This window comes from Miniopterus schreibersii, assembly GCF_964146895.1.
Source record: "Miniopterus schreibersii genome assembly, chromosome: 16".
Taxonomy (NCBI): domain Eukaryota; kingdom Metazoa; phylum Chordata; class Mammalia; order Chiroptera; family Miniopteridae; genus Miniopterus; species Miniopterus schreibersii.
In genome coordinates, this window is record NC_138116.1 from 44,237,479 (window position 1) to 44,261,671 (window position 24,193).

Genomic DNA, 24,193 nt, shown 5'->3' on the forward strand with positions numbered 1-24,193 from the left:
GTGTTGAAGTTCGAATCCACGTTTGTCCTAAATGACCACTGTGCTATACCGTAAATAGGACAATGAAAAAGTTAAATATCAACAACAAAATTCACCCCCAGCCCCAGGGCCCACCCAAGTTACTGGGACAGGCCCTCCACCGTCATCCCGGAAATCCCAGCTGCCCTGGCTTGCAGCCAAACCAGGTCCCCCCTGCAGTCCTCAGGCTTTGGTGAGCAGCTGCACCCCGCGCCTTCCCCGCGCCTCGGGGGCCAGGCCCGCCCACCGCTCCGCCCAGCGCCCCGCCCCGCCCAGCGCCCCGCCCCGCGCACCGCTCCGCCCATCACTCGGCTGCCGACAATCACGCCAGCGCACTCTGATTGGGCGCCTCCGGAGGCGGGGCCAGGCCCGCCCACCACTCGGCTGCCGACAATAACACCAGCGCACTCTGATTGGGCGCCTCCGGAGGCGGGTCAGGCCGAGCAGCGCGCGCTGGGTACTGAGTGGAACAGCGGCGGGCGCGCGCCAATTCATCGTTCGCGGCCGGCGCGGCTGGTCACGTGGCAGGTGCGCGGCCACGCGGGTCTCAGACTGGTGGCTCCCGCAGCAACCTGGGGCGGAGGTGTCGCTAGGCTGGTGCGCCCGATCTCCTTTCGGTAGGTGGGCAGCTTCGGGTCCCAGGGCCTCGATGGCCCCCGCGCTCGCTGTGCGCCTCGCCGTGGGCGTCTTCGGGTCGCGGCCCCCAACCTCACCTGGCTCTGAGAGGCTGCAGGAGTGCGGGGCGCGCGGTTAGTGCCTGGGTGAGGGTCGGGCGGCGGCGAGCCCGGAGCGCCGATCTCTGGTCACACATAGGTGCAGCAGGGGTGGTGGCCTCGGCGTCACACCGATACGAGTTGCCGCGCTCTACTGTGCACTCTGGCCGAGCATTTTAAATTTACGTGCAGCTCCTCACCTCCGCGGTATGCTCACAACAAAGCTGCTAGTCCAGTGCTGTCGTGTAGCTCGTTTTACAGACGAGGAACCTTGACGCTCGGAGAGAAGAGCCGACTTAGGCGCGACCCCGCAGCTAGGAAAATGGCCCAGCCCAGCGGCGCGCCGAGGCCCCTGAGGCCTGCGCTCCCCGCGACGGCGTGGTCGCCGCGCCCGCAGTGCGCGCCCGCAGCCCGCACGGGCTGCGCCGGTCTGCAGGCTGTCTCCCGGTTCCGCGAGACAAACGTTGCTCTGTGGGGCTCTTGGCCTGGTGCCCTGTGCTTCGAGGTTCCTGGAAGTTAAGTGAACCTTGGTCAGCTGAGCCCAGCACCAACATGTGCCATCAATCAGGCAGTTGCTGCACCGGAAACACCAGTTTACATTCTTATGGGATCAAATTTTGAATTTCTTGCCTGAGGGGACATGCAGGAGGTGGGTAATTGTGCTTTTATTTAGTGCAGTGTGGTGGAGGGCTTTGGAACTAGAGGTAAAACAGTTCAGATTCTAACCCTTATTATAATGACCTTGGACCATTAGCTCTCTGAGCTTCAGTTTTCTCTTCAGTAAAGTAGAGGTCACAGAGTCTGAGACATGACATTCAACAGGCAGTGGCTCAGTGGTTAGAGCATCGACTCTTGGACTGAAGGGTCTCGGGTTCGATCCCAGCCCAGGGCAGTACCTCGGTTGCAGGCTCTACCCCTGTCCCCAGTTGGAGCATGAATGGGAGACAGCCTCTCTCACCTCGTTTCTCTCTCTCTCTCCCTTCCACTCTGAAAAGCAATGGGGGGAAAAAAGCAAAACAGGTAGTTGCCCCAGCAGACCTCTGGGTAGTTCCACTTGTGACAAACGCAGAGGGAAGATCTGGAGACATGAGAGGCTGGTGACAGGAGAATGAATTCACTTTCTAGGTCTATCTCCCTGGGCTTGAGTGAGGAGCGTGCCTACTGTAATGACAGCTCAGGCTGCAGGGAACTGCATCCCTATGCCCAGTCCAGTCGATACAGCATCACTCAGGATCTTCAACTTCCTTACAGGGTGCCCCAGGATATAATAGATTTAATTGACTTAATAGATATAATAGATTATATCTTTAATTGATTGATTATATCTATAATTGATTTAATTGAAACAGGACAAAGAACCTTGAATTCTGAATGAACTCAAACTTCTTAATGGTTTAAAAAAAAGCTTAATTTGGACTCGAGGATATGGATTTACTGAGGGTATGAATTAAGTACTCCATCTGGGGGAGGACTTGATCCTGAGTGGTAGCAGGATGCTAGGGAGGAAACTCCAAGTGGGTGGGCAGTGAGGGGGGGCTCTGCTGGCCTGAGGAGAGGGTGACGGCCACACATACACTCTCACCCTGGGGTGAAGAAGTAACTGTGAGTCAGAATTAGCATCTTGCGTAAGGAATAGATTTGCAAGAGGGCTGCAGGTTGTCACGCTGAAGTGAAATGAGTGAGACCACAGATGAAGCTAGAGACTGTTCTTTTTCCTGAGCAGAGTGGAGCTGAATGCCCACAATGACTGTGGATCTATCTGACTGTCCTCACAGGAGGAGGGTTCCAAATGGACTTTGGTTATTTGGTGGTTGAGAATTATCTTCTCTGCTTGCCACCTTATAATTCTTTTAACCGTGACTAGTCAAAATATAAAAGAAGCTTTTCTCTTTGAGCTTCTAAGACCAAGGGGCATAATTTGGCTCTTGTGCTTTTTTGTGTGGGCTTACCACCTGCTGAGAGTGTGTTGACTCATGCAGAGGTCCATGCGTTGAACTGGCCCTTGAGTGCAGAGGTCAGCATGGAGAAGCCATGGGCGTGGTGCCCAAACCATTTCCCTGTTCCAGGAAATGTGGATGTGGCCAGCCACATTCAAGCCTGCCTGCCTCCCCTTGGCAAGGTGATACTGCTATTGCCCCAGAAGAGTCCATTGAGTTTAAGTACAGTGCTTCTACCTTTGTTTTTCAGGGGTGGCTACGTTTCTAATCATGTTGTGCTTGTGGTAAAATAATGACTACTTTGAAAGCCCCAATTAGGAATTTCCTGGTTAAAGAGTATTGATAGCTTCTTTTTGGTGCCAGATATTAAGGAGGATGACTATAATTTGGGACTATTAGACTATTTTATTCAATGGGTATATTTGTCTAGCAAATTATACTGTGTGTGTACTTGTACAGGAAAAGCTACAGCCTCTGCTGTGTTTGCTTTCACACCACTACCACACGCACAACACTTCTGACACCAGATGTGTGGGGGTTTCCACACATCAGTGGTTCTGAGACACCAGCTGGGTGTCTTACAATTCAGTCCATTTCTGATAATACCTGGAGTTAATTTAGTACCAGGAGACCACCCCCTTCAGGTGTCAATCACAAGCATTAGGTCCCCAGGTTACCCACAACTTCTGTCCTATTTAGGTACAAGTCAGAGGTTCCCATGACTTGCTCCTGGGATTCCATCATTTGTTAGAGCAGCTCACAGAACTCAGGGAAACACTTAAAGTTTACCAGGTTTTTAAAAGATATGCCCGGCCAGTGTGGCTCAGCAGTTGAGCATCAACCTGTGATTGTGGAGATCGAGGTTCGATTCCAGATCAGGGCACATGCCGGGTTGCAGGCTTGATCCCCAGTAGAGGGCGTGCAGGAGGCAGATGATCAATGACTGTCTCATCCATGTTTCTCTCTCTCTCCCTCTCTCTTCCTCTCTGAAACCAATAAAAATATATTAAAATAATAATAATAATAAAATATTTGATAAAGGATACAGATGAACAGCAAGATGATATACATAGGGTGAGGTCTGGCAGGATCCCAAGCACAGAAGCTTCTATGCCCTATGGAGTTGGGTTCATCACCTCCTGGTGTGGATGTGTTCACTGACCTGGAAGCTCTCTGAATATGCAGGCTTCCTCATGTACACATGATCAAATATTAACTCCATTTCCAGCCTCTCTCTCCTCTCTGGAGAAGTGGGGGAGGGGCTGAAAATTCCAAGCTTCTGATCATGGCTTGGTCTCTCTGGTGACCAGGCCCCCCCCCTCCAGGAGCCCACCCCGAGTCACCTCATTAGAATAAAAAATGCTCCTACTTCTCTAATCACTTAAGAAATTACAAGGGTTTAGGAGCAGAGACCAATATATATTATTTCATAGTGCTCTTGGGAAATGGGCTCTCTCCTCATGATTGGATCTTTCTTAACCTGGACACCCTCTCCCAGGATAGGCCCCTGACACAGCTGTCCAGTGAGCCCTGCTTGCCCCAGCACCCAGCTCCTGTTCTTCGTGGCACTTTCCTCATTTTATCCACCTGCATTTAGCGCATTTGCTTTGTTTGCTGTTCATCTTCCCCACCAGGGGAGTCCCTTGAAGGCATGGCCCAGTCTGTTATGTTCACAACTGTATTCCCATTAGCAATACCATGGTGGCACAGAGAGCCTCCTCGATGAATCCTGTTAGGTGAAAGCTTATCAAATTAATGGAAAACTACTGAAAAGCTGCCAACTATTGATTAATGGGGGGTTGGTTCCTATAAATATTTAAACTTTCACACTAGGGGAGATGCTACTGATCACATATTCTTGTTCTTTGTAGAAATATGTTAAAAAACATGCATTTTCCAGCATTTTAATGGGATGCAGTTTTCTGTCATTCTTACAGGGTGGTTTGTGCTTTAACTTAGTTTCTTCAAAACCTTGTGGGTACTTAGAGCTTGTGATTTGGGGTTTCGAGTCTGACCATGTTGCTGTGCAGCCATGGGCTAAGATGCTTTCCTTCTCTGAGCCTCATTTTCGTTACTTGAGAAATAACACTTAAGTCAGCTCTTTATTGTTCAGGCATTTGGCAAATATTACTTCATGTATGGCCACACTGAATTCTGTGGAAGATTTAAAAAAATTAAAGTTACACATGGTCCTTGCCTTCAAGGAAATTAGTTTAGTTGGAGAGATAAGCCATAACCGGGAAAAGGTTAGTTGAGCAAAGGTAGCACAGGGCTCTGTCTGCTGGGTCAGGCCTCCCAGGGAGCAGAAATAGTTCTCATTACTAACTGGATAACAAGCTGATATCCACAGTTCAGAAGGGAACCGGAAGTCCTGCCAGTGGTTTTGTAATAGAATATCTTCATGTTTACCATTCTGAGGGAAAAAGTAGTATGAGTACTTTAGCAACTCAGAAAACTAACAGGTTGCAGTGAGCTTTGACTGAATTTAATGTTGGAAGTTCTTCCATTTTTAGGCAACTTTGAACCAGTGCAATGGCGACTGCAGTCAACAGCACTCCCAAAGATGCTGACCTGTGGTCCTCGCATGATAAAATGCTGGCGCAGCCCCTGAAAGACAACGACATCGAGGTGAGGGTGTGGGGTCTTCATGGGTGTTCTTACATCGAGTCTCATGTTTACCTTCTAGTTCTAATCATGAGTATACTTTATTGAGAATAGCCTTGCAGTTAGTGTAAAAGTGCCAGGTTTAGAGGCAGCAGTTGACAAAGCGCTAAAAGCCCTTCCAGGGTAAATTTAAGTATTTCTGAGTGTCTACAAAGTGCAGAGTGCTGTGGAGGGAGAGGGAGGAGTCGCTGAGAAGTGACCCTTTTCTACATTTAGACACCAAGAAGCATCTTTTATTAATGTATTTTTATAGCAGTTTTATACATGAGATATTATTCACTTACCATACAATAATCTATTTAAAGTGCACAATTTAGTGGTTTTTTAGTGTTTTCACCATCAATTTATGTCACTTTTATCTTCCCCCAAAGAAACCATGAACCCATTAACAGTTACTCCTCCAAACTCCCAAACCCTAGGCAACCACTGTTCTGCTTTCTGTCCCTGTGAATTTACCTACCCATCTTTTAAGGAAGAGAAGCAATCCATGGGGAGGGAAAAGCTTGGTGAAACAGGGAAATAAAGGCAACAAGGTGGGGTAGAATTTTTATCTTAAGTATATTCTGAATTTGGTTATTTGGGTTATGGTCAGTTTCTGAGGACAAAACATGTCTCTATAACAGTAGCTCTTCTCTTTACTTGGTTATTGCTTTGATCAGAGCAGAATGTTGAACTTAAGAGGTCTACATGTTTAGTGTCTTTTCTTCTCATCAGGTTTACAACATCATTAAGAAGGAGAGTAACCGGCAGAGGGTTGGATTGGAGCTGATCGCCTCAGAGAATTTCACCAGCCGAGCAGTTTTGGAGGCTCTAGGCTCTTGCTTAAATAACAAGTACTCTGAGGGGTACCCAGGCCAGAGGTATGTGAATGTTATCAAAGGCCTGCTCCTGACATAGTGATGTAAGGTACTGAATCAGTATAGAGTCCCAACCACCTGAGGGTTTCTGTCCATTCCTGCTGTCTGACATGCCTTTTTACCGTGCCCAGCTGGGAAAGCACCAGTGTTCTAGGAGCAGCTCTACTCAGAGCCGCTTTAACAGGCCAGTGCATAAAGGAGTATGGAGCTGCTGAACTGTTGTCAAGCCTCTAGGAAAAGGTCAGTAAGTTCTCCGAGTAATGTTATGGAAGGTGGCTGTTGCTGTATGAGTAACTGAATCAGTTTTGGACTGACTCAGAAGTGGACACTGAATCTGTCGCACAGAGATTCTTTCTGCATTATAAATGTTGGATTGACGTAGGCAGTGATTTCGGTCAACCCTTCACCCTAAGAACCATGAGAAATTATATTCTTTTACAGTCATCACCAGGCAAAGGTGGTGATTACAGAATCTGACATATGGTTTTGCAAATTTATACATTTGTGTCCCAAAGGACAGAGAAAAAGAAGAGGTAACCCTTAGAGTTGAACTAGCATTCTGTCCTGAGATACTCTAAAGCTCTCTATAGAAGGGCCGAAAACCAAATTGAGGGCTTGTCTTTCTCCAGCTGTGAATGACTAACTTTTGCATCGTGCCTTGAAGAGATCATTGGGTGTTTTCACAACTAATATCTCATTTGATCCTCATGGCAGCCCTACAGGGAAAGTGGTGCTGGGTTCCACATTGTAAAGATGGGATAGCTAAGACTCACTAAAATTCAGTGACTTTTCAAGTTTGCACACTGGTAGCAGAGCTGGGCCCCAAATCCAGATGTTTTCCAATTGTGGAATGATAAAAAATATGTGGTCTTTTTCCCTGGTTTCTGGCACCTGAGCTCCTAAAATTCTTGGGATCTATGGTGATAGGAATGTCTTTTATTCATAATGAGCATACCTGAGATTATGTTAAAGAGGTGATGCTTGGTGGGCCCCTAGATGGCTTGAGGATGGGGGCTGTTGGCCAGAAAGAGCAAGGCATGGTGAGAGGACTGAAGCCTGAGTTAATCACCAATGACCAATGATTTGATCAGTCACCTCATAATGAAAACTATAAGAACCCCAAAAGGTGAGGTTTGGAGAGCTTCCCAGTTGGTGAACGATTGAGTGCTGGGAGGGTGGCACTGCTGGAGAGGGCATGGAAGCTCCAAACCCTTTCTGCCATACCTTGCCCCATGTATCTGGCCAGTAATAGTAAGTAAAGTGCTTTCCTGAGTTCTGTGGGTCATTTTGGTGAATTATTGAACATGAGAGGGTGTTGTGGGAATCCCAGAGTATGTCAGAAGTGTGAGTAACCAGGGGGACCGATAATTGTGACTGGCCTCTGAAGTGAGGTCATTCTGTGGGACTGAGCCCTTAGCTTGAGGTGCTAACTCCAGCTAGTTGGGTCTGAACTGAATTGAATCGTAGGACAGTTGGTTGGTGTCAGAACTGGTTGGTGTGAGGGGAAAAACCCACACATTTGACATTAGAAGTGTCGTTACCGGAAAGGTGACCGGGCCCAGATCAGGTCTGCTTAAGGCCAGCTGGCAGTGTGTGGGTTTTTGACTTCCTGCAGGAAAGATTTCACAACAAGAGTCTAGGTGATTCTGAGAGTACTTTTATTAAAGCTGGGTACAGTGAAACAAGGAAGGGCCTAGGATAGAAGAAGCAATAGGACAGCCTAGGTGGGGCTGCTTTGGTTCCCTAAAAATGTTATAGGAAAGAAATGAGCCAAGGCAGGGCTGCTTTGGCTCACTGGGAAGTCAGAGAAAGGAGGGCTTTGGGGAGAGGTTCAGGGGTTAGCGCGGGAAGAGCTGCCGCTGCCCATTGCTCCCTGGTTGCAAGTCTTGTGGGGTCCCTTAGAGTTTAGGAGATACACGCCTATTGGGGAAGGAAAGGGGGAAGGGAAAGGCATGGGTGTGGCCCCTGGGAGGGAGAGTGGGCCCTGGGACCTTCATCTTAAGGGTTTTAAAGGCTGGGAGTTTAGGGGTGGTCTTGGGGGAGGAATTAAATATAATTTCATCAGCTTTTCCAGGTGTACCCTTTCAGGGTCAGCCCCAAGGCAGGAGATCTAAACCACATGACCAGCAATATGCCAGGGGAGGAAAGTCTACCCTGGGGGCAAGGCCCAGTACCAGTTTTGACTGTTGCTAGTCACCCAGGGCTGTCCGCCCTGGTGACCTTCTGTATCTGGCTGTAAATTGCTTGTCCAGTTTGTTCAGCTACCTGTCTCAGTTTCCCCATTCCACTTGCCTAGCTTCTTACTAGCCTGCCTCATTATGAGTGAAAACCTCTCATTGACCCTTTTTTCCTTACTGTGGTAAAAAAATTAAGTACATTCACAATAAGGTGTAACCATCCATCTCCAGAACTTTCCCATTTAAAAAAAAAAAAAAAATATGTCTACTGATTTCAGAGAGAGGAAGGGAGAGGGAGAGAGAGAGATAGAAACATCGATGATGAGAGTCATTGATCGGCTGCCTCCCCATGCCCTCTGCTGGGGATCAAGCCCGCAACCTGGGCATGTGCACTGACCGGGAATTGAACCTCGATCTCCTGGATCACAGGTTGATGCTCAGCTGCTGAGCCACGCTGGCTGGGCCAGAACTTTCTCATTTTGCATAAACAAAGCTCTGTACCCATTAAATAGTAATTCCTGCCAACAAGCACATGAAAAAGTGCTCAACATCACTAATCATGAGGGAAATGCAAATCAAAACCACAGTAAGCTATTACCTCACACCCATTACAATAGCTACTATAAAAAACACACAGAAACAAGTGTTGATGAGAATGTAGAGGAATTGTAACCCTTGTGCACTGTTGGTAGGAATGTAAAATGTGCAGCCCCTGTGGAAAACAGTATGCAGATTCCTCAAAAAATTAGAAATATAATTACCATATGATTCAGCAATTCCACTTCTGGGTATATATCCCAATAGAATTGAAAGCAGGACCTCAAACAGATATCTCTACACCCATGTTCATAACAGCGTTATTCAGAGTAGCTGACAGATGGGAGCAAACGGATAAGCAAGTGTGTTATATACATAGAATAGGATGTCCTTCAGCCTTAAATACGAAGGACATCCTGTCGCGTGCTACAAGCATGAAACTTGAGGACATCATGCTAAATGAGATAAACTGATCACAAAAGACAAATAGTATATGATTCCACTTATATAAGGTACTTATGGTAGTCAAAATCTTAGAAATGGAACATAGGGGCTGGGGAAGGGAGAAATGGGGAGTTGGTCAGTAGATACAGAGTTTCAGTTTTGCAAGATGAGAAAGTTCTAGAGATCTGTTGTACAACAATGTGAATACTTATCAATGTGAGCTACTTAACACTAAACTGTGTGCTTAAAAATGGTTAAGATGGTAGCCCTGGCCGGTGCGGCTCAGTGGGTTGAACTCATCCAGTGCACTGAAGGGTCGCTGGTTTGATTCCTGGTCAGGGCACATGCCCATGTTGCTGGCTCAATCCCTGTGAGGGTACATGCGGGAGGCAACCAATCAATGTTTCTCTCTCTTCCTCTCTCTCTAAAAATCAGTAAACACTTTTTTTTTAAAAAAAATTGGTTAAGATGATAAGTTTTATGTTACGTGTTTTTTATGTAATAAAAAAAGTGTATATACATTTAATTTAAAAATTTTTAAAGCCTTTTGTGACCACAAGGCCTAAGTGTTAAAATTTTCTTCCGAATTATTATGATTATTAGCATGTATACTGATAAAAAAACCATAAACTTATGTTTTCAATAAATTTTTATATGTAATTATTAAATGAAAAGTAAAATTCTGGTAGAAGTGCAAACCCCCCAATAACTCTCTACCTCTCCCCGCACCCAGCCCCTGGTCAATCACCATTGCACATTCCGTCTCCATGAATGTGACTACTCTTGGTACCTTATATAAGAAATCACAGTGTTGTAATGGGCTTATTTCACTTAGCATGTGCTCATCCTGTCGCTTACGTCAGCTGCCTGGTAGAGGAGCAGACACTCGCTCGGTGTCACACAGCTGGGCACTGATGGTGGCTGTGTGCCAGGGCTCCGTCTCCTTCTGTCCTGCTTGAGCTGCTTTGGCCGCTGGCAGAGTGAGCCTAAGCCCCCTGCTTCCCTCACACAGGTATTACGGCGGTACGGAGTTTATCGATGAGCTGGAGATCCTCTGTCAGAAGCGCGCGCTGCAGGTCTATGGTCTGGACCCCCAGTGCTGGGGGGTCAATGTCCAGCCATACTCGGGTAATTACCAGGTCCAGATAGGACTGAGGCAAATGCTCGCGGAGAGGAGTCCTAAGAGAAGGACTGCCCATAACAAAAGTTAGAAGTAAGCCCCTGCTGGTTGCGTTTGTCTTTCTCCATGTCCTTGGCTCCCAGCTGTTCTTGCCCCTCAAGGATAGTGCCGTATCTCTGACCATCCCCTTCCCTCACTCTCGAGGGGATTGGTGCAGGCAAACCTCTGGGGGCTACAGGGATGCATAATTATTACCAGTCCAAAGTCCGTGCGCCCCACACTTTGAAAGGTCAAAACTCAGAGTTTGGAGTAAGGAAAGATTTGTTGATGGAGAAGGTGCCAAATGAGACCTAATCCTCAAATCCATCTTAAGAAAGTAGAATTGAGGCCCCAAGCAGATTTCCTCCAGTGATTAGCATGTCTAAAGCAGCTGTTAGCCTGAAGGCCATGGGAACTATACAGATTTGAACCAGATGGACTCAGAGATGGAGCATTTCACTATTATATATGGTGCCAAGTCTATTCTTGCCACTTCTGGTTGATGGCTTAGTAGCCAAGCTTGGGGTCCTGCCGGGCGCTTCATGGGCAGAAGCAATTTTACCTCTGGTCTGCCCCATCCAGGCTCCCCTGCCAACTTCGCAGTGTACACTGCCCTGGTGGAACCCCATGGGCGCATCATGGGCCTGGATCTGCCTGATGGAGGCCACCTGACCCACGGGTTCATGACAGACAAGAAGAAAATTTCTGCTACATCCATCTTTTTTGAATCTATGCCCTATAAGGTAAGAGTGCCTCTCCATAGCTCCGTAGTCCATATCCTCAGAAAGCCTCCAGTGTTTGGCTGTACCAATAGAAAGAAGTTTTGTTCACCTGGCACTATATGAAGTCCCCACCTTTCACCATTTGTCATTTCCCTGTCCTGGGGACTCCTCAGGCATACAGGGCCGTCTGAGGACAGTTGGGATGGAACACAGGGGGCCGATCTGAGGCACAGGGGGACAGTTGGGGAGGCAACTGCACAGGAGGTTCCAGCCACAGCAGGGTGGCTGACTGCTCCAGAGCTAGGGGTCAGTGACAGCTGGGATGACAACTCCCAGCAGCCAGGTCCACCACAGCTGGACTACTAGTGACAGCAGCTGCATCCCTAGCTCCAGCACCAGAGCCAGCCGCCCTACTTATCATCAGCACCTAGCCAGCCCTCCTTAGCCCAGTCAGAGCCAGGCCATATGCCCATCTCAGGACTGACAAATATTTATGTGGGACCCTTGTCATAAACAGTTTGGTTTAAAAAAAAAAAAAAAAATGCATGTAAGGCCCTGGCCAGGTAGCTCAGTCATCCTGATACACCAAGGTTGGGGGTTCAATCCCTGGTCAGGGCACATACAAGAGCCAACCAATGAGTACATGAATGGGTAGAACAATAAATCAGTGTTTCTAAATTCAATAAAAAAATTTTAAAAATGCATGCTAGACTCATGGGCTCATGAGGGGCATAGTGACTTATCTACAGAGATAAATAGATAAATGGGTACAAAGAGGTAACCATACTTGTTTATGGTACACTCTGTGCACGTGATGATTTTTCCTTGTGTCCAAGAACTCTTTCCTCGTGTTTATTGAATGGGCCATCCCTGGTTCGTTTCATATGTCCTACCACGAGCAAAGGTAGCCGTGCATTATTATGCTTGGTTGAATATCAGACACATAATTTTATCTTTTGAAGAAAATCAAGCTGCCCAGGCCAGTGTGGCTCAGTTGGTTGAATGTTGTCCTGTGCACTGAAAGGTGATCCTGGTCCGAGCACATGCCCAGGTTGCAGGTTGGATCCCTGGGTGGGGTGTGTACAGGAGGCAGCCGATACATGTTTCTCTGTCTCTCTCCCTCTTCCTCTACCTCTAAAAAAAATCAATAAAAACATTTTAAGAAAGAGAAAGAAAGAAAGAAAGAAAGAAAGAAAGAAAGAAAGAAAGAAAGAAAGAGAGAGAGAGAGAGAGAGAGAGAGAGAGAAAGAAAGAGGAAGGAAGGAAGGAAGGGAGGGAGGGAGGGAGGGAGGGAGGGAGGGAGGGAGGGAGGGAGAGAGAGAGAGAGAGAGAGAGAGAGAAAAAGAACACCAAGCCATTGATCTCTCTTGGCATTCTGTAATCATTGTTGCATATCTTTGATTGTTTGCTGTTTTAATCTATTATTAGCCTTTGTCTCAGTTCTAGTTAATTGCACATATGCTTTATTTTATTTTATTTTTTAATTGGTTTTGGGGAGAGGTAGAGAAACGCTGACTTGTTCCACTTAGTTGTATATTCATTGATTGCTTCTTGTATGTGCCCTGGCTGGACATTGAACCTGCAACCTTGGTGTATTGGGATGATGCTCTAACCAACTGAGCTACCTGGCTAGGGCCATATGCTTCCTGAGTGCAAGTGATGGTTCATATATTTTCATAGAAAGCCTTGGTGTTTCCAGTGACAGGTATCTGCATTGGCCAACGCTGACCTTGAAGATGGATTTTGAAACATGACAGTGGTAATACAGTGATCTGTCTTTGCACTGAGAACACAAAAGCCGATTCCTAGTTTCTTTTACCATGGAAAGAATGGTGGCAGAGTAATCACCAACTTGCTTTTCAACCTTAGATGAGGCCTTTGGGGGCCCAATGTCTGCTGTTACTGAAGTCTTCCCTCTGGTCCTGTGCTATGAGGGGCTGCTCCTTCCCTCCTGTCCAATGCCTCTGCACTGCTCTGGCCCCAGGACAGTGTTACAAATGCCTTTGAATTGTTCCAGGAGCTGTTTTACTGTCAAATTTTCAAGATTAAAAAGAGCAAACAAGAAACCTTTTTAAAAAAATCTCACAAGTTTCAAAAGCAAAATGTGGAGGGAGAGAGTAGCGACAGATTTTTTTGGTAATTATATCCTCTAAAAATTTTTTAGAGTGATGTCCTTTTTTGCCCTGTAGATCAGCCATTGATTTTTTATCAATAGTTTCTTTGCTCAGTTCAGGTGACTGAGAAAGAATCGGCTACATCCCTAAAACAAAACATAAAACAAAACCACAAATCGTCTTTCAGCCTGCCTTTCCAGATGACTTCTTGGTCTCTATAACCTAGCACACAAGATTCTGTAATTGCGTTGAATTGAAAACACTTTTTTAATTTGGAAAGGGTGACCACCTAACCCAAAACCCTTCCCTCCATGGGACGGGGAGTTTCTTACCACCTCCTCCCTAGAGGGCTCCCATGCCCCCCATGTCCCTAAATCTTTCCTACAGTAACTCCTACTGTGATGATTATTTTTTTTAAAGATATGTTTTTATTGATTTCAGAGAGAGTAAGGGAGAGAGATAAAAACATCGATGAGAGAAACATTGATCGGCTGCCTCCTTCCTGCATGCTCCCTACTGAGGACTGAACCCACAACCCGGGCATGTGCCCTGACCAGGAATTGAACCATGACCTGGTACATGGGACAACACTCATCCAACTGAGCCACAACACCCCCCTGTGATTATTTTTACTTCCCCTTAGCATAAATGCTTTAACATAACTTTAATAAACTGAACTTACTAAGAAATGTGTTGCCAAAAGAAAAAAAGTTGTTTTACCTTTCCCGTGGAGATGGATCTGCAGTCCATCTGGAATTGATTTGTGTGGCTGAGGCAGGCATCCAGATAACATTTTTTCGACGTGGATATCCAGTTGACCTAGTGCCATTTATTGGAAGACCATACCTTCCCTGCAGCCCCGCCCTTGGCATCAGTCGATAGCTAGCCGTCACGACAGGCTCTTCTGCCTGTCAGATCCTCCTCCCACAAGAACATACCACCTTAATTACTGTAACTTTTTTAAAGTGTTTTTAAATTTCTCTCAAATTTCATTTTCTATTTTTTGCTGCTTATATATATGACTATAATTGATTTTTGGTTTTCGACCCTATATCCAGTGACCTCGCTAAATTCAGTTGCTAATTCTAATAGCTTGCTTCTACAGTCTTGGAACTATAGTTGTGTCTGTGAGTAAAATCAGCTTTTTTAGGTTTTCTAATCCTTATGCCTTTATTTCTTTTTCTGGCCTCATTGAACTTGGACTGAAAGTGCTCTTGGCAGGCACTTTGTCTCATTCCTGAAAGTAACTGAGTCAGTTCCTGCTTGGTGTGGTGCTTGCTTTATCTTTCATTCTGCAGTGGCTTTTTGGTTCCTTCTCATCCCAGGAGAACCCTGGGGGAAGGGAGGAGGGCATTGTGAGTCGGTGAATGATACTCAATTGTCTACACCACTTGTGCATGCCAAATACTCTAGTATCCCACCTCACCCTCAAGTCCTGGCCTGGGACATCTTTCCTGTTTTCATGGCGGAGAGGAGCAGACAGCTTTGAGCAGGTGGAAGAAGTCATCTTATCCTTGACAGCTGGTGCAAGTTCAGGTGGGAGGCCTGGCTGGAGAGGGCTACCTGAGCCTGCAGTATCCATGACATTCCACAGGTGAACCCAGACACTGGCTACATCAACTATGACCAACTGGAGGAAAATGCCCGCCTCTTCCACCCGAAGCTGATTATTGCAGGTGACGAACTGCACAGAAAGCAACTAAGTGTAGTAGTTACCAGTCCCAGGCCTCTTACAGAGTGAAGATGTGATGGTGTTCCCCACCCTGTCCTTGTTCACTGCTAGTTTCTTCCTTGGCTGAGCTTCTTGGGTCTAAGTATATTCTATTTCAGGCCAAGTGTCCGTTTTGCCACCATTAGCATGTGGTGCAATAAGATCCGAGGCTGATTGCGGAGAAGCATCTAGAAATGTTTTTCCCCGACTGATTGGGGGGGGGTAGTAGTAGCTGGAGGCCATCCTGACCATCATGCCATTGAAGAGGCAGAGATCACAGTGGTTGCCTTCGACACAAAGGCATTTTTTGAGAACATCCTTTGTTTTTGTTCTCAGATTTTAGAGGGAGAAATACCCAAGCTTTTGAACATGTGTATGCAGAGGCCACCTTGCAGCCACTCGTAGTTGGCCATGGGTCTCTGACAGCGGTATCACTTTCGCCATCTTAGGAACCAGCTGCTACTCCCGAAACCTAGACTACGCTCGATTGCGGAAGATTGCCGATGACAACGGGGCATATCTCATGGCTGACATGGCGCACATCAGCGGGCTGGTGGCAGCTGGCGTGGTGCCCTCCCCCTTTGAACACTGCCACGTGGTGTCCACCACTACCCACAAAACCCTGAGAGGCTGCCGCGCCGGCATGGTGTTCTACAGGCGAGGTGTGCTCCTGAGCATGGAGGTTGGGGTTTGCTTTCTCCTCTGGGTGTTCACATCTGGTTTAGGAAGCTGAGGAAAACTCTTACCTGGCCCCTTGAAGATATTAAGATCCCTGAAAGAGCTGCTTAGGAGGGGATGATGACAGGCCTCAGAAGGGATCTAGAAAGAAGCCCTGAGCCCAGCTATCCAGGTCCTGGGAAAGGAGGAAGGATATTGTGCTGGAGACCATCTTCCTTTGGCTCAACTAACCCTCTCATGAGGCAGGTGTTGGACTGAAAGGGAGATGTGCGTGGCTGCCCAAGGGCTACCCAGAGGCCTCATGGAACAATTATTTTGGAGGACTTGGCCATGTTTCTCCTAGAGAAAGATTCACAATCATCAAACCATAAGGCATTGATGTATAAATCATAGTGCCAGTTTTATCATGGTAGTGTGGAATTTCTCTTTCCAATAATGGAATGCTTACAGTCCACATGTACATAGAGGCTCCCATTATTTTGGGATTCCTGTACCTGAGAAAGCCAGAATGGCAATCAGGTCATCATTTAGCCTGTGGTGGGGACTGGTGCATGAACCTGCATCAGCAGAGAAGCCAGCCCTCCGGAAACTGGGTCAGGAGCTCCTCGCCCAGCTCCAGCCCTGGACACAGCCGTGTACCCATGGGTAGCCTCTGCACTCCTGAGGTCCTTCAGTTGTGTGGAGGTTTCTGAGGCAGGTAGCCATTCCCACCGCCCTGGGAGATGTTTGTTTTCCCCACTGGATGTTGTGATTTGTTGGCTCAGCTGGCCAGAGCAAATCTTGGTTGTGCCCCATACTCACTGCGATCTTGGGCTAGTTGTGTGACCTCTTTGTGCCTCATTTCCTCACCTTCAGAGCAGGGACCAGAGTAACAGTACCAGCTCCTTTGGACTGCTGTTGTGAGGATACAATGAATTAACTTAGGTGAAGTGCTTAGAGCAGCTCTGGCTCACAAGAAGGTCTATGGAGACATTAGTAGTTATTATCGATTATTAACCTTTTCCCTGAAAGGAACCTTATTTCCTGTGCGTAGCCACATGAGTCTTGTCTCCCTCAAAGTAGTTGTATTAAAAGACCGTTCTCTGACACTTCTTGGAGGAGATATGCCCCTGGTGTATTCTCTGTTACACTGTGTGTCCCCCTTTGGAGGGAATTTTCACCCTTTCATTTCATCTGGGCGTGGTGCCCCCCTTTGAAGCAAGCGCCCCCTGTGCCCTGCAGCATTTCATACCAGGTCTTGCCTCCCGGAGTAGAAGCCAGGCTTGTGCTTAGCATCGCCTAGCTAGGCAGTCTGGGTTTGATTCCAGGCAGGGAGAAAACAGCGGGGCCAGCCTATCTGTTGTTCCCATTGTGATGTTTTTTTTCCAGGAGTGCGCAGCACGGATCCCAAAACTGGCCAAGAGATTCTGTACAACCTGGAGTCGCTCATCAACTCTGCTGTGTTCCCAGGACTGCAGGGAGGTCCCCACAACCACGCCATTGCTGGTAAAATCACGAAACCCAACCCCAAGCCGTGAGAAGGCATCCCTTCACCCATGGAGGCCCCCATGCAGTCAGACTGAGGGTTTTCCCCCTTTGTTCATCTTGTGCCCCTAACTCCCATCTCACCTGTCCACCGATGTTCATGCCTGGATTCCTACACCAGGGAGAAACTAGAGGACTGTCTCTGACTAGGAGATGCTAACCAGGAAGTCCAGGAAACCGGTGACTGGTGTAAGGTAGAGACATGTGTGGCTACCCCTAGACAAAACTGAGAATCGGGCCCATTCTATGTGTAGCCCTCTTTAAGAAACAACAGGGAAGGAATTTGACAACTGGAAGAAGGCATAGCAAAGGGAGTTTGATTAGCAAGGACAATGCCTCTCCCCTGACCTCCTGTGGGGTAGGCGCGCCTGTGTCTGACCCTAGCTTCATCAGCCTTGGAGCCCCACCAGTAGCTCCTGGCTCTGACTCCACGACCCCTCCCAGCAAACACTCATTGCCTTATTCCTTCTCTGTACAGCAGCTTAGAAAATGTGTAATGATCTCAGAGTTACTCTCTGCAGCAGCAGTTGCCGGAAGAGCCCAGGACAAAGGTGTAACGTCTCCATCATGAGAAGCGCTGGTGTTTCGGAGAGGGGCAAGGAGGAGACAATGAACGGGGAATTTAGGCACCAGGCCATGGGGCGGGGCTGGCTTTCACCGGGTGTTTTCATGTTCCCCTCTTGTACCTGCAAGCTCAGCATCTGCAGTTTCTTCAACTCTCAGAGGATGGCATCCCAGCCTCCAGCTACTCTAGGCCTTTTCGAGTCATTTCCTCTGGCAGGACTCAGGCACAAGCATTTTGCCTTCTCCTCCATTTTCAGTGGCCTGTAAGCAGCCCTCAGGATTGAACACAAGGTACCAGATAAGTCTGGACGCGCAGGGTAGAGCAGGCTCCACCCTCACCTGGACTCTGAGCTGAAAGATCTGCATAATTTTGCATCAACACATCAGTTTTAGGGCCGCTAAGCAATCATGTCACATATCGAGCTTAAAAGAGGACTGTCAATCTATCTTGCTTAAGAAAAGCTTTCCTGTGGCATCTTATTAGCACAAAACTTCCATGCCTGGAAGAAAGGCTACCTCAAAAGCACATCCTCCAGAAGAGGTCGGGAGGCTTAGCCAGGTAATTGTAGGGTTAAAAATATACGTCATTTGTGGGGGATATAATCTACCCCTTTCCATGACTCCAAAAAGCAAGGACGCCTGAGTGGAAACAAGGTATTTTTGACTCTCAGTCTGTCTTTTAGTCTGTCTCCTGCCTGACCAGTCTCTTCCTGCAGGGGTTGCTGTGGCTCTGAAGCAGGCCATGACTCCAGAATTCAGAGTTTATCAGCGCCAGGTGGTGGCCAACTGCAGGATGCTGGCTGCGACCTTGATGGAGCTGGGCTACAAAGTAGTCACAGGTACCAACAGAAACTTGGGCGGCACCCGTGACCGAGGCCATGGCCCTGCTCCTTAGGTTAATCCAGTTGGGGTATGGCCGCAGGGGAGTGGCCCTGGCACTGTGGCTACAGATGGAGTATGAGTTGGGACCACTTCCAGAGGAGCTGGTGTGCCCCTTGTGGCCTCCCCCTTCCTTACACAGTGACAGCTGCCTCCTCGGCTGGGCCAGAGACGATGGCAATAGTAGCTGCCATTTGTCATTTGGCAGGTGAGGCCATGAGTCCTCAGAACAGCTTTCTTAAAGGAGTACCTGAGGCTCACCTGAGGGAGGTTAGGCACAGTGGTCACATAGCTGGTGAGTGGCAGCGCCAGGACTTGAAACAGGGCAGGACTCCGGGGCCTTCCCTATGGCGATGCCTTGCCCTGGCCTGCAGCAGTGTCTCCACTCACCTGAGGGTCAAGGTGCAACAGACCATCCTGCTGGGAGTCGTGGGAGTTTTCTGTGTCCACGTTTGCTTTAATTCAAAGATGGTGGCGCTGAGTGACATGGACTTTCCAGGTGAGGGCCTCACTCAGGGGTGCCTTCCCCTTCAGCCACTGCAGGCTTACAGTTAGGATGGCAGCGGTTTTCTGGTAGGCAGTGGACTTGGTTACTGCGAAGAAGGGCAGCTTTCTTTTGCTCACAGGCTGCCGTGTGCGCCAGCAGCAGGTGGGCCAGGAAGGTGAGACCTGGTCCCCTGTAGATGCAGGTGCCCACTCCCTGCCTGCCCTTCACAGGGTTATAGGCCCCGGTCTGAGGCGTTGGCTCCCCACCAAACCTTGTGAGCAGCAGAGCTGGGGCAAACGCCATCTTCTCTGAAAAGCACCTTTTTCCTGTTGTCCTTCACTTCCCATCTTTGCTTTCCCCTTCCTCCCCATCTTCCAGTAGGAAAGCCACAGAAACCTGACTGGACTGTGACCTTCAAGGTCCTTTAGGTCACTGTTTCTCAAATGTGGATGTGCATATGTCATTGCAGGCCTGGGGTGGGGTCCACCTATCTAACCAGCCCCCAGGTGATGCTGGTCTGGGAACCAGGCTTGGCATCACAAGGATTTAGGCCAAACTCTGTCTGGGTACAGGCAGCCCTGGCAGCCCTGCTGCTCGAAGCCTCCCGGTGAGTCCCCCCACCCCTCCTGAGCTCCCAGGCCTGTCCTCACCCTTTGTTCCCTCTGCTCTGAAGACTCGGTGCAGCAGCTGAGGCACATAATGGTGATCGTAATCACAGCCAGCATTTCTGGACACCGGCCCTGTGCCTGGCACTGGCCAAGAGCTATACATAGTACCTTATTTAAACCTGACAGCCTTGTATATTGTTGGTCTTATTTTACAAATGGGTGTCTGAGGTTCCAATTATGAACTGCCTGATTAAAGCCACACGGCTCATAGGTGGGAGGCTGTGGGGACTGTAACTTAAGCTCTGGGCTGCGGGGTCCAGAGCCAAGCGTTGACTTAGTTCACCTGCATCTTTGAAATCATCGCTGTTGCCAAGTTAGTGAATTGGTATTAGTGAGAGTTCAAAGTGAAAAGATCCAGGTACTGCACTTCAAAGACTTCTGGGCGGCCTTGGCCAGTTCCAGAATGTTCCTGTAGCCTCGATATCTTCATCTGCACCACGTTAATACTATCACCCTCAGGACCAGGATAAACTCTATGGCAGGCTATTGTGCCTGATGCCCAATATGTGCTCAGTGAAGGTGGCGGTTACACAGTTACATCAATGGAACCACCACCTGCTACTCTGATGCTGCCTCACAGGGAGCCTTGAAGATTGATTTCAGAGATGTGTGGGAACTTCCCGAGTGATTTGTTATAGAAACAGAAGCTGTGAGTAGCACTGAGCAAGCTGTCACTCCCCAGACAAGCTTTGAGGCTTTTGCCCGGCAGCCGGTGTGCTGGGTCATTGCAGTGGGCAGGCAGGTCATTCTCCCCTCAGCCTCACAGCCCCTCTGCATGATCGGGCACCCTTTCTACACACTGTCCTTTCTATCCAGCTCTTAGGTCCTGGAGTGTCTTCTTGAGGTGAGCAACGCCTTCCAGGGAAATGTAGTGGGGCACTCACCATCCTGACCCCATCGCTTTAGTCCTTTCCTCCCCAGCCCATTAGGAAGAGAGAAATCCCTCCACTTGGCATGGAGTGACCATCTGCATTCCTACATGTCCTACTTGGTTTCCAGGTGGTTCTGACAACCATTTGATCCTCGTGGATCTCCGTTCCAAAGGCACAGATGGTGGCAGGGCTGAGAAGGTGCTAGAAGCCTGTTCTATTGCCTGCAACAAGAACACCTGCCCAGGTGAGAGTCCTTAGTCTTCTCCTCCACAACCCTCCTGTCTGCACTTATGGGCAATTACAGCTGATGATAATTGGCCTTCTGGACAAACGTCAAATGATTTGGGGATAAATGCACCATGCTGGATGGGAGCTAAGCTGTGGCTCTCCTGGATGGCTCTTTCTGACAGGCTCCAGCCCTGCGAGGATTGAGCTAGTGCTTAGAGGCGAGAGGCTTTTTGATCAGGGAGGCAGGGGACACTGGAAAACAGACTGGATTTCTCAGTGGGTCAAAAGGTGTGGGTGATGCGACCCAAACCCAGACAGAGGCTAGCCTCACTTTTAGGAGCAAAGGGCATGTCACAGAGGGTGACTCCTACTATTTAAAGTAGAGCAGTCAGAATGTGCCCGCTGCCTGTGCCTTTGCTTCCGCCTCTATTGTGGAAATCAGCTGCGCTCTCCTCACTAGATCAAACTGGCATCTGCAGGCCTGCTCGTTTTGCCCAGGGGCCTCTTTTCAGTGCACAGTGGTCAGAGGCGAGTTTGGGTGCAACCCAAGCACAGAGCCTGTTTATGTTGAAGGTGACAGAAGCGCACTGCGGCCCAGTGGGCTGCGACTGGGGACTCCAGCACTGACGTCCCGAGGACTTCTGGAAAAAGAGTTTCAAAAAGTAGCTCACTTTATCCACAAAGGTAAGAATATGGGTTTGGAAGTTCCCTGCATTGCGCTGTGTGTGTGGAGTCTGAGCAGTGGAGACCCAGCCACTGAGGGACATTCCTGTGTCAAAGCTGAGTGCTGGGGGCAGGAGATGGCAGAAATCACTTAGCAGAGCATTGGTCTGAAATGTCTGTAAACTTGTCCCGCCCAAGGGAGGGTGCATACAAGAATCATCTCTGGGCTGAACGTTAATATGTATGGCTGTCACACCCCCAGCTGGAGGATCTGGGTCTTGAGTGTGTCTCCTGGTCCCAGAGGACTCATCTCTCTTTGCCACACAGGTATAGAACTGACTCTGCAGATTCAGAACGACGTCGGTGTCAAGGCCACCCTGAAGGAGTTCAAGGAGAAACTAGCCAGGGATGAGAAACACCGTGGGGCTGTCCAGGCCCTCAGGGAGGAGGTGGAGAGCTTCGCGTCTCTTTTCCCTCTGCCTGGCCTGCCTGTCTTTTAGAGGAGCCACCGGCCTGCCCTTGCCCCAACACTGGAACATTAGGAGTATCCAGGGCGCTTACCCAGGGAGGGACACAGTGCCCTTCTCAGGAGAGAAGCACCACCCCACCCAGGACCTGGTCAACTTCTCCGTGCTCTCGGAGGTTTCTTTGGGACTTTTCTCACGTTATCTTCACAAATCAAAATCTGTTTAAACACCATTGTTAGTAATTCTGGGAAAAATTATTAAGGAGTTTGAATCTAAACCTCACTTTCTCACAGCTCTATATATAGTCATTCTGGAAAAATTAAATATGATTTAGCCTTAATTCATGTAGACAGTGAGGTAGGGCAGAGCTATTGGAAAGATTCCAGTAATTTTACCTATCCTTCTCTTAGTTACTGGGCTTCCTCTGACTCACTGCAGCAAATAAGAAACACCTAAGTTCATACCTTGCAAAAGCTGCCCATATTCTATTACTCGGTGGGGCACCAAAGAACTGAATCATGACCTTACAACTGAAAAGGGAAGTTCCAGAGCTTCTGCTATGTGCTTTCAATCAGAACTCTTGAGTTAGACACGTCTACACAAGGTGCCCCCAGCATGCGGGCTGCCCTGTTAGCAGCTCAGTACACTGTGGAAATGGTCTTCACCCTTCACCCCTGGGCAGGTGGGAGAGCCTAGGGTACTAATCCTCTCCTGGTCTGAGCATCAGCCAGGGGCTTTCCCCGCCCTGCGTGAGACAACTCCCTCCTGTAATCAGGAAACCAAATGTCACCTTCCCAAAGAAACTTTATTTTTCATAAAGCTGAAATGCAAAACATAAATGACCCTTTTTAATAAGCACAATCAAAAGTTTAACCACAGAATGTCTACAAGAATTATAGCTTTAAAAAATACAACCAATTTTATATTTCAAAAATAACTCAAATAAATTAATTTCTTAAAAAGTACACTTCTCGTACTATGTTTGGCATTGGCTCTGGTTGAACTCTGGTGTCACCATACCTAGGAGCTGCTGTCAGGTCTGTCATAGTCCTGCTCTCACCACTGTGATGACGCAGCTCATGTCAGATTCACATTCACAGACATGGACAGAGAAACATGCAGTAATAAAATACTTTTCAAAAAATAACGTAAGATTTCCTCACAGATGATGCTTTTCACTGCAGCCTTAAAGGTGGCATTTCTCTCAACCCAACTTGCGTAGCCAGCCAGCGTTGGGCAGTCAGTGGGTGAGGCACCCTGTGGTCCCGCCTGGAAGGCACCTGTGGCCTAAGGTCCAGTATGCTGGCGTTTACTCCAGCACAGTGGGAACAGCTGCTGTAGTCTCTGGGTGTGGTTGACACACCAGTACCCACATCTATGCTTCAGTCTGGGAGCTGTTATACGGCTGAAAGTCTTACCTTCAAAGGCATGGCTCCTCCCCAGCTGAAGACAAATGGACATCTCCAAGACCCCTGTGTAGCCCCCTGTGACTGTTGGAGCTGGACAGTCACTCCCAGGAAGCCAGGACCCCCTACCAGCAGCTTAGTTCACTGCAAAGTGCTCATTCCATCCCTCCTGCTTCCCAAGTGCATAACTAAACCTTAATGGATAAGGCCGCATTAGATCAGCGCTCAACAGAGGAAGGGCTCAGGAAAACTTGCATGCTCAAACCTTTCAGCTGAGACTGGTTTTGTTCCTAGCCAAAAGAAGAAATTTGATACTTTTTTCCTTTTTGCAGTCTGTTAACACTATCTCTTAAAGATTCCAGTTTTTTCACTATCCCAGGATTGGAGAAAAGCCAGAAAGCTGACTGGTTGATTCAAAGCATGAACCACAACACGTTCTTCTGAGCTCTCCAGGAAAATGGGAGGTAACATCAGATTGCTAGCTTGGGGGATCAGACCCTCCAAATGCCACCCACACCCAATGGATCCCCACCAGCTGAGTGATACCACCTGTGCAAAGATGGCACAGTAGCAGCAGAAGCTGACCTGCCTGCCTGCAGCGTCAGGTCCAGGGAGCGGGGGCATGCCTCTGGCAGAAGCGGGTGGTCAGTGCACATGCAAGATCTTCAAGACTGCTCTTGGCCTCCAGACATGGAACTGAACTG

At 48.3% G+C, this 24,193-nt stretch overlaps 1 protein-coding gene across 3 annotated transcripts; it reads left to right on the top strand.

Moving 5' to 3' along the window:
- The first annotated feature begins 422 nt into the window (after positions 1-422).
- Positions 423-23,048, top strand: SHMT1 (serine hydroxymethyltransferase 1). Of its 3 annotated transcripts, none has more exons than XM_081161164.1 (12): positions 423-635; positions 5,182-5,296; positions 6,047-6,192; positions 10,360-10,475; positions 11,089-11,249; positions 14,937-15,018; positions 15,503-15,715; positions 17,100-17,216; positions 18,536-18,658; positions 20,853-20,969; positions 21,527-21,637; positions 21,944-23,048. In XM_081161164.1, exons 2-12 carry the CDS (start codon positions 5,201-5,203, stop codon positions 22,114-22,116), a joined length of 1,455 nt encoding a protein of 484 aa, XP_081017290.1. In that variant the 5' UTR covers positions 423-635; positions 5,182-5,200; the 3' UTR covers positions 22,117-23,048. The 3 variants fall into 3 exon arrangements, with proteins under 3 accessions (XP_081017290.1, XP_081017292.1, XP_081017291.1); XM_081161165.1 differs by lacking the exon at positions 423-635 and adding an exon at positions 1,305-1,380; XM_081161166.1 differs by lacking the exon at positions 18,536-18,658 and having other exon boundaries at positions 434-635.
- The last annotated feature ends 1,145 nt before the right edge of the window (positions 23,049-24,193 follow it).